The 14,883-nt window shown below is 39.8% G+C and overlaps 1 protein-coding gene across 1 annotated transcript in view; it reads right to left on the bottom strand.

Moving 5' to 3' along the window:
• The window catches only part of ctnnd2a (catenin (cadherin-associated protein), delta 2a), a 276,014-nt gene that overhangs the window by 189,226 nt on the left and 71,905 nt on the right, over window positions 1–14,883 (bottom strand). The window contains exon 3 of the mRNA XM_078280766.1: window positions 957–1,069. Coding sequence (XP_078136892.1) covers window positions 957–1,069 — 113 coding nt within the window. The remainder of the gene's footprint in view (window positions 1–956; window positions 1,070–14,883) is intronic.

The following is a 14,883-nucleotide window of genomic DNA, read 5'->3' as shown; positions in this document are numbered from 1 at the left end:
TCGTCCTTCATCTTTACTCCCTCTTTCTGTTGAGAGCTCTCTTTCCCTCAGTGGAAAATCATTTTGGCAACAGAAAGGTCAGACTTCTAAATGGGGAAGATAATTAAGTATTTTGAAGGGTTTCAGGGCTGTGCTTAATATGCTAATTAATGCCATAATATGATGAAAGGGGTTCCAGTAATTGTAATACTAAAGCTTGACCCATGTCTCTGTTGCAAAGCAAAATCTCTAAGGAGACTTTTTCATGACCATGTACAGTATATGTGTGGGTGAAAGTATGTGCTGTCACACCCTCACCAATGTTGCCAAAGCTTGTGTTGGTGTGTCTGTTACATTAAGCCCTCAGCAACTATCATTGTGTGTCAGTGCTGTATGTGAGAGTGTGTGTTTGTCAAGAGTGTTATCATATTCTCACATCGGTATGTCATGCGTCTGTCTGTATAGTATGAGTGTAAAGCTCCCCACAAGCTAAGTGTTATTGTACCTCATGTAACACCTTCAATGTGTACGTGAACTTGTTTGTGAGTGAGTGAGTGTGTATCTGAGTGATTTTGCCTGAAACCTCAGTGTTGTCCTAATCTTTTCAGCTGATAAATGCACCCCACAGCAGGGGAACACTGTTCTTTTCCAGTAGCATCCACACACTCCACAGATCTGAAGAGAAAACACCCAGGGTGTGTGTGTGTGTGTGTGTGTGTGTGTGTGTGTGTGTGTGTGTGTGTGTGTGTGTGTGTGTGTGTGTGTGTGTGTGTGTGTGTGTGTGTGTGACTGTAATGTTACCGTCAGCGTTGATAAAAGTGGAGGGAAATTATGAACCCCAAAGTCCCAGATACACACACAATGTATCTCTTACCTGACAGTGTTTAAGGACATGCGCGCACGCACACACACACACACACACACACACACACACACACACACACACAAAGAAAGAAAAAACCGGCTTTGCATGTTACCTGATGCTGCTCATGCTGCCTGCCTCTGATCCCAGCTTGCATCTCTCCAGCTGGGTGGCGACAATCTGACGCTCAGCCTCAAGTTCCCTGGTCAGGCGCTCAAACTGGAGCTCCTGAATAGATACGGAAAGACAACGTGTGCGTTAGACGGAACAAGAAAGGGAGTAGGAGAGAGAGCTGATGAGATACCAAAACAAACAAACACACCAAAAAACCTTTCCCATCTGATTGGTCATAAGTGGGAGAAGGATAGGGTATTACAACTATTATAACCATACAACTTCTATTTCAATGTACTATAAATAACCTTTTAAAGCCTCTCAACAGCATCCGAACAGTATTTCCATGTGGATAGTAAGTGGGACTGCATTACTTGTCGTAGAAGAAGTGAGGCATTGTCAGCTGCAGGTCATGGAAACAGCTTAGGGCTGGAAGACAACTATTAAAAATGAAGTGTGATCATTAACATGAATGTGATTGACAGGTGAGAAAAAGGCATGAGGCAGAGTGACTGGTTGAAAGTGTTCTAAATGTGTGAACAAAAAAGTCATTTAATCCTATCGGCTGTGTGGTGCGGGAGGATTGCCAACTGGAGCAGTTGAAGCACTCCTGAAACTGGGTTGCAAACTGTAAATCTGTCAAAAGAAGATATTTGTGGAATTCCTTCATGAAATGTGTTTGTTATTCCCAGATGAGTTGTTTTCCTGTTTGGTTCAACAAAGAAATGTTCACATTAAAAAAAGAGGATTACAATTTAAAACAAAAGCGTATTTTTTCTACAGGGTAGCTGGTAACAGAACTCCTCTGACAATGCTCTTTCTTGTCAGGTTACACACTGCCAACACACTGTTGGGAGCTGCTTGCTGAAAGCTGTATGGATGGCTGATTACCCCTAAATGCATCACTCTTAAACCAACCCTCTTTGTGTGTGCATGTGTGTGTGTGTGTGTGCGTGTGTGTGTGTGTGTGTGTGTGTGTGTGTGTGTGTGTGTGTGTGTGTGTGTGTGTGTGTGTGTGTGTGTGTGTGTGTGTGCTGATTCATTAGCTATTTAACTGGCTTACTGACAGTTCCATATCAGTCATCTAGCTATGAGCCAGACAGATGAGATTTCAAAACAGCAATCACTGTGTGTAAGTATGTGCATTAATGTGTGTGTGTGTGTGTGTGTGTGTGTGTGTGTGTGTGTGTGTGTGTGTGTGTGTGTGTGTGTGTGTGTGTGTGTGTGTGTGTGTGTGTGTGTGTTGCATTCAAGTTAATCTCAGCCACATGGAAGCAGATCAATAGTGCACTGAACTCCACCCCACTGAAGATGTTGTGTATGTACGAACGAGTGCATGTGCGTGCGACACCCAGAGAGAGAGCGACTGTGTGAGCGAGACGTAGAGAGAGTGTATGCTGCTTTGATTGGTTTTCTCAAAGCCATTTGAAGCTCTGAATGTGTTGATCCCCAGTCGCTATCTCAAGTCTCCAACCTCAATCCCCTCTCCTCCCCAACACTACATCGCACAATGCAATTCATCTCCCTGCCTCTCCCTCACCCTTTTTTTCACACACGCTTACAGCAACCACTTACTCATAAATATGCACCCTTTCTTTTCCTCTTTCCCTGTCTTCCTCTTGTATATACACACACACACACACACACTTAAGTGCCAAAAGCAAGCCCCCGACACATCCATATGTAGTACTAGCAGTAGTAGTTCATTGATCTCACAGTAGGAAATTCCTTTATCTGTGAGGGTTGAAATGATATATGAAAATGCGTCAGTTTACTGCAAGTTTCACATAGAAATTGTTAATAAGTAAAACTTGTGTTATACACCACTAGCCAGGCACAGTCCTTTCTTCCCACACTTTTTTGAAATCCTCCATTCACCCAACCTCTCCTTTCTTTCCTCTATGTATTGCTCCACTTACTGTCAGCAACTCCTCTCTAGATTGTCCTTGCTGTAACTGCGATAAACCTTGTAGATGTGAACAACAAAGTAGCAGGTTCCGCCACCCCTATGATTTGCAAAGCAAAGTGACGCACAGAATTTGAGCAGAGTCTATTAAACCCTCTGGACCCGTAACTCTAAATTACAGCTTTGTTTTACAGCGAGGTGCCTCGCTTCAAAGCCCCGATCTGCTCCCCACAGCAGACTGCTTTGTCGCCTTGTTTGCCACTGCTGCAACCGTTTTAAATCCTCAAGGTGTAAAAATGCAAATCCCTGCACCTAAAGTAGCATTATGCTAATTGATGATATATAATGCCTCAACGGTAAAATATCTTAAATGCCTTCTAAGGTAACATGGTAATGCTTGAATGCCAAAACAGATGGGAAACCTGTTAGGCCAGTTCTGTATTGGGGTAAAATATGTTAAATTATGCATAACCCTTATTTCACACATTTTATTCATTCAAATCCTTTGCCTAAGGAAATGGTAATCTGTTGATATGTTACGATAATTGATCCATAGTCTATGAGGATGAACTGCTACTGACAAAGACTTCCAAAAGCACATTCAGGAATTGGCCAAGGGATAGTCTGTCTACTAGATGAGTGAGTTTACTTACTAACTTGTCCAATTGCATGCAGCTATGCATTCTGATTAGCTAAAAAAAGCACATCATAAAAAATTAGTTTGGGGTTTTATCTAGAAATATTGATGCCAAAAGATCCCCTGGAGAGCTTTTTTTAGACACAGAAAACTTGGATGTCGGTGATTTGGAAACTTACACCTCTCTCTTTGTATTGTATAGTATGTACCACTGTACACCACTGTGTTGCAAACAGCAGTAAATTCAGATAGAAACAGCTGCTGTAACCATACCACAACAGTCAGCAACGCTTGGTAAATTTTTACACACTGTCATAAATAATTACTACACTTAGGAAATAAAAAAGAAATAAAAATCATTAGCGACTTAACATCAGAAAGTCTCTGTAATGTTTTTGAGAAGAACTTCTTTTGTTGAATTACATGTTCAGCACAGCACACATCTGTCAGCTCAATAACATTTGACTCAGTAAAAGTGTACTCACTCGCCAGTCTAAAAAGGAGCACAGTGAATTCAACCTGACAGGAACATAAAAACTACAGATTTATTATTATTATGTACTTCTAACATTGTAGTAAGTAAGTGAGTAAGCTGGGTGTTTTCTGCAACAGAAAGAGTCCTTGTTCTAAGGTACTGGCATACTGTATATGTAACTAGAATTAAAAAAGGAGCATATACAGGGAAATTAACTCGCCATGCCAGGATGAACTGAAAGACTGAGAGATGCGTGAGATATGGGAAATACAAAAACACAGAAAGACAGAAAGGTGAGTCATATCATACTATCTGCAGCACACAGCTGCAAATCCATTGTACTTGGACAACATTTGTGAGCACACAAATTAATGCAATAAGAGAAGTACTTAATTGGAAGACAAGCAGTCATTTCATTGTCTTGCTCTACATTTAACAAAGACAACCAAGCTGTATCTCTGGTGAAGGCAATTCATCTTCTTTTAATCTCCACCACACTTTAAAATGTTTCCTGAATGTCATCTCACCAAGAACAGTGCAACAATTGCTGATGCTGGATCACCAAGGAGAGGATCTGTCATACCAGCTATTTTGATCGTGTATTTTATGAAAACCCTGCTGTTCTGCTGATTCCATAAGTTGTAACCTTATTGCTAAACAATTTGTTGTGTGTGTAGTAGCATATTTTACCTTGATACGTGCATAAACCACAGTTCAATAGATCCAAAACTGATGAGTTGGGAGTTTCAGCGGGTGCTCCTTATGCTTTGTCTGTGTGATTCTATGGAAATGCACAAGCTGTAGGATTCTACTATGTCGTGCATATGTTGTGCGTGTGTGTTACCGCCTCCCTCAGAGACACCTGTGCGACCCACAGTCAGCCACAGCGGTCTCTATGGCAACTGTAGAACCACATCCACACCCCCTCCCCCATTATAAATTAGGTCCTAACTCCTCCCACACACAGTCCCTGCCCTTTCACATACCTGCACTGCTCTCCCAGAGCTTTCTACGTATGTTTTTTTAGTCTTTCTCCTACAAAAAAACAGACCAACACATGCAGGGAAAGTACCAGTCTCATCAAGTTTCTTAGTGAGCAATATTTACTTGAATGTCACCCCAACATTTATTTTATTAGGCAATTACACACAGCTGCATTTGGATTTAAACTGGAGATACGTGGGAGGAAAAAAAGACAGTAGAAACATGCATTGGCTTGCTAAGTCAATCCCACATGCATATACTGTACAGTATTAAGTTAAATATATACTATGGGCATCTATTGTATATGCAAACATGCAAATATGCACTGTGTATATGTGCACAACACAGAGGTGATATCTGACCTCCCTGTGGAGGAGAGAAAAGGAATTCCTAATAAGGAGCCAGAGAGCATCTCATTATCCAATAGTAAAGCCTCTGAGCCAACTTCCTCTAGAGTAAACATGTAACAAAACTACAGAGAATACAAATAAAATAGTAAAATAAAAAAACCTGTTTTTATTTATGTATCCCAAGTTAATTGGGTAGCACTTAAATTACTGTTAAAAGAAAAAAATAATGTAGACATTTTTGAGGAAAGCAAGATCAGGAAGACAGCCAGGACCTAACTTTACAATGTTTAATTTTTACAGGTTTTCTATGGATAATGTTTGCATGAGTTTTCCAAATGCAATAAAACAAAACAGGCTACATTTTACAAGATACAGGCAATAAATATGAGGGTGGGCTAACATAGTGGGACAGAATGCAGGATAACATAGCAGTGGCCCATGTATCAGAGCTTTAAATGGGATAAATGGTAGCCGTAGTTCTTTCTCGGTTTAAACTAATTTTCCCCACTTGCCACCATAAAGAATCTGTGTGCTGTCTGTGCGTGATTGTCTGTGTGTGTCTAGAGATAAGGCCCAATCATTATAAAGTGGCCTATGGGCAGCTATTAACAGTGCTGTTTTTGGATGGGAGACAAAAGGCTATCAAAAAGAGCTATGACCTTCAAGTTGAGAAGTAACTCTCGCTCACTCTTTTATTCTTCCTCTCCCTTCCTCAATCAGCAAAGACGAATGAAAACAACTGAAATGAGATGAGTGGGAGAAGAGGAGAGTGAATGGGAGCTGGTAAAAAGGTCACTCTTCTCTTCTACGTCCCTCCCATGCTTATTAAAATTCCCCACACAGTAGCACTCTCCCCCCCATTCCTCCTGTCTAAACCTACAGCTGTGGCTCATGTAGCCCTTTTTTAGCTGGGATTCATTTCTGCTCCTCTCCCTCCCACTGCTGCTTGTCTTGTCACTTTAATGAGTGTGAAAAGTCAACCACGAGTCATGAGAGAAGCAGCAGGTGTGTGTGTGTGTGTGTGTGTGTGTGTGTGTGTGTGTGTGTGTGTGTGTGTGTGTGTGTGGGGGGGGGGGGGGGACTAGAAGATAGGAAAAAGAGTAGAGGGAGAAAGCAAGGAAGAAAGACAGAGGAGACTGTGACGTCTCTGTTGATGAAGAAAAATAGAAAGAGAAGAAAGGAAAACAGACTACCAGAACGGCCTGATCATATTAACGACTTTTGTTCTCAAACAATGTGGGTATTGTATGTCTGAGACTGAACACTAGGATTTACTGTTACCTGTCATGGGGCATGTGTGCTTCTGTTTTTGTGCTTCTATCATACTAAGAACAAACTTCAGGTCATAGACTTCAGAGTGAGGGCTGTCTTGGTAGTCACGTGGATTGGATTTTGCTTCATGGATAATGCCTGTTTATTTATTTTTAATTTTTTTATTTCACCTTTATTTTTACAGGCAAGTCATTAAGAACAGATTCTTATTTACAATGGCGGCCTGACAAGTGGCATAGCCACTTAGGGGAAAGGAGGGCTAGAAAATAAATATATTAGAAATACATACAGTTTAGAATTACATAAAAAACAATTTGAACTACAGACAACAGTCAACACTTATAACGAGATAAGTGCACAGGTACATGGGTGAGTAAGAGAGGGAGAAACCATTCAAATATTTAGCTGGAAAAATGATTATGTAGAGAAGCAACTGCACACGATTCATTATTGTTGTACACCAGGGATACTAGTCCTTCCGATCGCAGTGGTGACTGGCCTTTTCTGTATCAGCCAGCTTCTAACCAAATTTAATTTACATTAGCAGCAATACCTGAGGGCTGTTCTTTAATGTGATTATGGGTACGGTAGTAATGGACAGCCCATCATTACTGAACATTACAGTAAGGATTTCCTTTCAAGGGATTATGGCTCATAAACACATATACACACAAATCACACACACAAAAATGGCAATACTAGGTTTAGTACTTCTACTAGTATGACTACTAGTAGCAATAATAATCACAACAACAACAACAATAATAATAATAATAATAATAATAAAAGAGCCCATTAAAAGGAAAAACCATAGGTCAAAACTGCTCCAAAACAAAAACAAATCCAATTGTGTCATTGACAGCACACCAACTAAATGCTAGCAGATCAATCAACAAATACAGGCAAGACCAAACTAAACAACCATTAGGACACTAAAATATGAAAATCACTCTTTAACATATATTCAAAGAAACCTGATGATTTTACAGAATGACGTCTTCATACCTAAACAACAAAATAGGTCATTTGTCAGTTCACTCAAACATGACACATACTGTAAGTGTTCTAACCCAAATTCATTTAATCTAACATTTAAGTGGGCATCCAAGTTAATATGTGTTTAAGACATTTCTAAAAGAAAATTCACATTTATTACAATGATGCTTTGTGAATAACACCTCTGTTTTGTGGTTAAATACTACCAAATGAAGTCAATGACTGAGACTTATAACAGTAACTGTCACATCCTATCACAGGAGGACATAAGGGCTTTTATAAATATGACAATACTAACAGAATCGAAGAGAAAATAAACTCCATGATTTACCATTGTATTCCTGTCATTTTCAGAGTGGACTTCATTGGCAATGAGAGAAATTGTCTCACAAAGACAGGCAATGGTAGGGCAAGATTGATATTAAGACAGAAGCACTGAAACTGCTCCACTGGCAATAGTATAGTATTACTGGATGGAATAGATAAAGTGACATTGCCCATATACTAGTGTAAAACTGGCAGCAATACAAAGAAGAAAAGTGCTTTTCAATTTCAGAGCTAAAACACACACTTCTGTCGTAGTTTGTTGTCAATACAGTGCTTTGGGGTTTGTGTGCTGATAAGGTCTGGGTTCTCTGGAGCAGGGAGTCGATTGATGTCTACAAATACTGACTTAACTCAAATCATACAGGAAAGCACTGTCACGTCTATTTTGGGGCAGATTTTTTGCTTTAGTGAATCAGGGGGATTGTTTTAAAAAAAACTGTCTCAGAGAACACATTTGACTTTACACAGAAAATATATACATAGATATAAAAAGATCCTTGCTCACATTCAGGGATGGGTGAGTCTCCTTTTATAACTGATGCTCATTTAAATTCTGTCTGGTGTGGACAACTTTGGAGCCAATTAATACCATCTGAATTTTGTGACTCATTATACTGGCAGTGTGTTTTACTAAGGAGGCAGCAGACAGGACGTTTTGGCAAAAAATAGTTTCAGCCACTATGTATCTGTAAGTAATTTATAACATACGCACAACTAAAGGTATTTTTTGTAATTTATCTTTTCTGCATCAAATTACCTAAAAACTGTCTACATGTTTTGAATGGGTTGAATCGAGAGTATAGGTTAACAAGGTTAATCATTTTTAAGGTATTAAAGTGTTGTAAAATGGTGATGTCATTCACTCTTAAAAGGAGAACCTGTAAGCTTTGCTCAAAGTGGTGTAGAAAAAACTCCTGACCACCTTGTATGTTCTGCTCCGAGTTTGGAGTATTTTTAGTTCTACTTCAACTTTCAGTGCAAGTCCTAGGAGTGATTCTGAGTTCTTTGATAAATATGAGCCCAGGACTAAAACATCTCTGATCTATGAGAAGAGGAATTTAGGAAAACAGCTTCAAAGACAGACAAATCAAAGAGCCACATCACTAAACAGTTAAAAATAAGCTATTCATGAGGCTGGGTCCAGGCTAATGGTTTGTTACTCGATTAAAAAACACTGAAAATATATACCATCTTTTCATAAACCAAACCTCCATCCATGGACATTTTACCACTGAACCGCTAGTGACAACCAGAAGAAGCAGGTTTATCTGTTTGGATTTTGGATTCTAATGCTCCTTTAAAAAACTGAACAGACCTGAGACGTATGCCTGCCAACAGCTGGGCCATAACAGTTTTATATGCATTATAAATATTCAACACACAAACACAGCACTACTCTGACTGATCTCTCCCTCGTTAAATTATTTAAGGGCTCAGTAGGCAAAATGAAATCATCTCTCTCTTAGTCTCCAATTTTGATATCTCCCTCACTCTCTCGTCACTCTCTGCCTGACGCACGCACGCACGCACGCACGCATGCACGCATGCACCTGTCTGTGCTTATTATGGCCATAGCATAGCTTTGGTCTGTCAGAGACTACAACGAAATAAAAAGGAATACTGAAATAGAAAAGAAGAAGGCAAAGTTTGGAGATGAAAGGAAAGGCAAAATGTATTACGTAGTCACGTTTTAGCCATGTTCTTTTGCATTCCATAAATGTCAAATCAAGGCATGTTGAAAGAATGATATCACATGTGTGTCTCCTTGTGTTACACAAGCTTACACACACACTATTTCTTAAGTATATGTCAGGTTGAATGCACAAACGTAGACAAAAGTGTGATCTTTGCTGACCTTGCAAGACTGTTTCACTTGCAACATTAAATATTGTTTTTATTCTCTAATCTGAGTGCACCCGTTGTTCTCTGGCCGTTTTAAAAGTCTGATCCTTGTCTCATGCCGTTTTGAAAATGGCCATTGTCACATCTCTGTAGGAGCAGAAACGTACTTCTAATTGGCAGCCCTGGAAAAATCACCTTAGAAGCAGACTTGTGATGCATTGTCTAATTAGTGCATTATATACGGAAGGTTATTCAGTACACTGTTCCCTCGGTAAATACTCACCCTTTTTCTCTCCATCCCTTGCTCTATGTTTAATAGCCAATCCAATAACAACAACACATAAGCAAGCAGACATGGACATAACATTCCACTCCCTTAATAAAACTATGTACATGCACTGTACATACAGCTACACACTCATGCAACACTGCACAGCGATGGAAGAAAGCGGAAAACATAATTTGGTCTCTGCAGTGTTAAAGTACGTAAAACTAAATAACTGAGTCTCAGTTTACAGAGAAGTTGGTTTCTATAACTGTACTTGCCTGCCGTCAACAGAACTATTCCCACTATGGAGGCTCCTTTCGGCTAGTGTCAGGATTGATGGTGTGGTAATAATGAATTGATTTAAAATAAATAAATAATGAAACCACTTTGTTTACTTCTGTGACATTTATTGAGACCACATTTCTTGGTAGGGTGAATAAATGTCACCAGTGAGGGAAGCACTATCTGACAGCCTGATGTACTGTGGGTGAAATTTGATTTTATTTTTTTTTTGTAACTGTCAGGTTCTTCTTTCCCAGTTCAGGGCAAAAAAAGACTATCAAAAGCCTGGACCTGGAACCTGCACCAAAGACAGAGTATGCTCTGATGAGGTCTTAGAATGATAGCTTAACCAGTAAATGTGGAAGCTGCATTGATTTAAGTATGCCGGTGTTCTTCCTCGATGAGTTTTTTTAGAACTCGAAAACCTTGACAAAGCTTTGGCTGAGTATGAAGTTGATCTTTCGTCATATTAAAAACAAACTTTATAAAGTACTTTGCAAACACTACTTGATCACGGCCTTATTTATAATCACACAGATATTAAAGCTGTAAAACCCAAATCTATGAATAAGGGTCTTTGTTTTAAATAAGATAGTGTCCAGTTGGTCTGCCTTGTCTTCAGCAATCCTGTCTTCACCTTGGTAGATTAGATAAATGACCATTAATTAAATAAAGATCTGTATTTCACATGTGGGCAATGGAAAGGAGAGGATGGTGGACAAGAACCAAGGTCAATACAGTGGGAGGCAAAATCTAGATTATTTTGAAAGCTTGTCAGTTTAAATTTCTAGACTGGTTTAGAAAATGTATCAAAGTCTATCACTTCTAGATTGTTTAATTCAGGCCTAATTAGGGCTAACACCTTTGACAAGCCCCTGTGTGTGTGTGTGTGTGTGTGTGTGTGTGTGTGTGTGTGTGTGTGTGTGTGTGTGTGTGTGTGTGTGTGTGTGTGTGTGTGTGTGTGTGTAAATGTTGGCTGCTGGCTCCATGACAGTGTAGAAGACAGCATGATTTTGTTCACAGTCAGAGAGTCTGCTATGGGTTTGGCCACAGACAAAATGTCACTTGGAAAATGTCACTGCCTAAATGCCATTGCAGCTCTTTTTCCTTGCATGTGTGTGTGCCTGTGCGTGTGTGCGTGCGCGTGTGTGTGTGTGTGTGTGTGTGTGTGTGTGTGTGTGTGTGTGTGTGTGTGTGTGTGTGTGTGTGTGTGTGTAAGCAGGTGTCTACAAGCTATCTACAAACTTGCTCAGTTAGCAGCATCACTTTACCTGGCAATGTAGCAATGTACTAATGGAAAGTGTTTTCCAAATTCACTGATGAATCTTCAGTTCTGTGTATATTGGCAGACAGACACAACATCTGACATCTTGTTGAGCTCATGTACTGCACATTCTGGCATGCATTTTAAATAAATACCCAGAAAGACTTGCTAATTTGTTGTCCATCTTTTCTGTGAATGTTTTGATATGAGAAGTGAAGCATATGCTCTTTGGAACATTTTGAGTTGGAAAATAGCCCATTCCACTGACTCTAAGTAGGTAATTATAAAATAAAAAATAAGGATATACTGAAAGTGTTTTAGTGCAAACATTGATACATATTACATTTGATATTCAAGAGACACAATATATTCACTCAGCCAGTGGTGGTGGTGTACTAAAGATTAGAGAAATGGCTTGTGACCAGAAGGCTGCAATTTTGAATTTCTCAGACCAGCTGGGAAATTCTGGGCAAGTAAAGTGAATGTGTAAACACTCTGCCTTCTTTGAGCAGGGTCTCTCTCTCTCTCTCTCTCTCTCTCTCTCTGCTCAGTGCTCAGTGCTATAAAGTATAGCAGAAGACTGTGGCTGCACTGGGCAGCTGCCAGGTGAGACTGTGTGCAAGTGCATGAATATGAAGTAGGGCGATGCTGAAAAAGAGCAAGCATGCTCAGCAAAAGCCTTCCATGAACAAACTGATTTAAAAAAAAACACACACACACACACTTATTCACCCAGCAACTGTCTTCTCTGCATTCTTTGTCAGCTCTTTCCCCTCCTGTCCTCTATCTCCACCACATGATGTGACAGGGGACTCCAGAGAGGCCCCAAAGGTCATCCATCCGCTGGCAATCACAAACACTTGTTTTGATAGATTAGCCTGTGCAAGCGCATGCAAACCCTTGCAGAGATCCGGGCCGACATATGCAGACACAGACTGCATATGTGCCTGCTCCAACACAGGCATGTATGCACATAAACATGGTTTTAAAAAAGGAAGGAGAGCCAAAATTTAGCCAAAATTATTAAAGCAACAAAGTGTTCACTCTAAATCTCAACAAAGTCAAAGTAGACAAAACAAGTACTATATAAATGCCTGCTGTCAGGCAACTTTACAGACAAGTGCAGCTACAGCCAATAAGCTTGAAGGCTTACACATTTACTTTTCTCTTGTATAAAAGACAGCAGTTGACCATTTTGCTATTTAATGGATTTGAAGAGAGGAAAAAGAGATTAAAAAGAGAAAAGGGGTAGCTGTAGTCAATGACACACACACACACACACACACACACACACACACACACACACACACACACACACGCAGTGAACGAGTGCAAGCGCCATCACTGGAACAGTGAGTCTATCCTTCACCACCATTGTTGCAGTTGAAAAGGAAAGAAAGGGGAGAAGGTCGCTGGCTACTGAAGCGTAGATAGAGGCTGCAAGTTCATGTGTGTCTATGTCTGTGTAATCCCAGGTGTGAGATAGCATGTGTCTGTGTGGGTTCCTGGTTAAATTGTGTGTGTCTGCAATTGAAAGTATACATGTTTTTCCTCTGCAGTGTAGAGTGAGTATGCACATGTGGATGTGCATGCATCTGTATGGGCATGAGTGCAGTGTGTGTGTGTGTGTGTGTGTGTGTGTGTGTGTGTGTGTGTGTGTGTGTGTGTGTGTGTGTGTGTGTGTGTGTGTGTAGGCACATATCAGCATTTGAGCATGTGTGACTGTGTGTATGGCACATACAGTATTTAAGTCCCTAAGCGTAAACCAGAGCGACAAGCATGACAATGATTAAATCGCACACAGGCCCTTCGGCACAAACTCCTGATGATGAGCAAAGGGGTTACCAAGTTCTCTGCCAGCTTTTGGAGCTTTATTTGGAGTTAATTCACACCGGTAAAATAAAGCATTCACAATTCCTACAAAGCAGAGGTGTGTGGCCCATTTAATGTGAAGTGAAACGACACAGACACAATGAAAGATAGAGCGTACTAACTTGTGTGCGTGTCTGTATGTGTGAGAGAGAGATACAGTAAGTGGTTGCAGTAAGCTGGCCTCTTTGGTAAAATGATTCTTCATACTTCTTCTGGTAAACCCCCATTGCTTCCTCCTCCCTTCCCCACTCCACGTGAAGATAACTGCAAGTGATCGTCATAGTAAAATGTCAAGTGCTCGTTTTCATTTAAAAAGGTAGCAGCTATGTGAGGAGCAGACACTTCTGTGTTGACAAAAATGTCATTTATATCAAGCTTTAATCCTCCCGAGGCTCCATATGACCGGTCATCTCATTGCCTTTATAACGAGGATGATGTCGGGGAGCCATTTCACATGATCTTGGCTTTTGTTATTTTAGTTTGAGCTACATTTTAAATGGAACATTTAACATTAGATTAAGGCCTGAATTTAACTGCATTTAAATCTGTTTTAAAATATATAATAACATACTGTAACAATATCATTCAGTAATTTACTTATTTTGACATGCTCTCTATTGCAACTGTGATCACCTCATGTATTTTTTCAAAAGGTGCGTCTGGAGGCAATAGAATTTCAACCACTGTCATTCTTGTTCTAATAGTGCATATGTCTCCAAATTAAATACGCTATATGAGTTACCCAGAAAGATATATTTAAATTTTAACCGCACAGTGTTTCCCTTGCATAGTTACAATATCAGTTCTACCATGAAATGTCTGAGTTTTATAAAAAAAAGAAAAAAAAAAAAGCTGAATAGGGAATCAGATTAACTGCTTGTTTTCAGTGAATTGAAAGCTATGATGATTCACCGCTATGAGATTATTATTTTTCTGCAGAGGCACATCGCTGAACAGACGGCCATTTGCCACCACATGAGAAGGCTCTCATAAATCTGTAACAGGCTGCCGCTGCCCTTATCTCTAAATCAAACAAATTAAATATATCAAGAGATTTATTGTTGCTTTTAAACTAACCCAGATGAGCTTACCAGCAAGCGGTGACAGGCGTGTTTAAGGCCTTTAGATACCCTGAGTAGGTTGTGGGTGTGAGAATAGGATGCTACTGTCTGACTGCTACTTTTGATGATGATACCGTAATCTCTGTAGACAAGGCTTGATAATGGATTATATTCACAGTAGGTGTTTAGACACATTATATATCAATCACAAATTCCCCTGTAGATACACAAACAACTTGCCATAACAATTAGCTTATTAATTACTAAGAAGATTAAATAATTCAAAAGACATAAGCACTGTAATTCTGGGTATCCAAGCTATAAGAACTACAAGGGACAAGATGTTGAAAACACAGTAATGTTTACAAATGCCTGTCAATCAATTGTACATT

The sequence above is a fragment of the Sander vitreus genome, chromosome 22 (assembly GCF_031162955.1).
Source record: "Sander vitreus isolate 19-12246 chromosome 22, sanVit1, whole genome shotgun sequence".
In the NCBI taxonomy this organism is placed as follows: Eukaryota; Metazoa; Chordata; class Actinopteri; order Perciformes; family Percidae; genus Sander; species Sander vitreus.
This window is presented reverse-complemented; position numbering and strand designations above follow the sequence as displayed.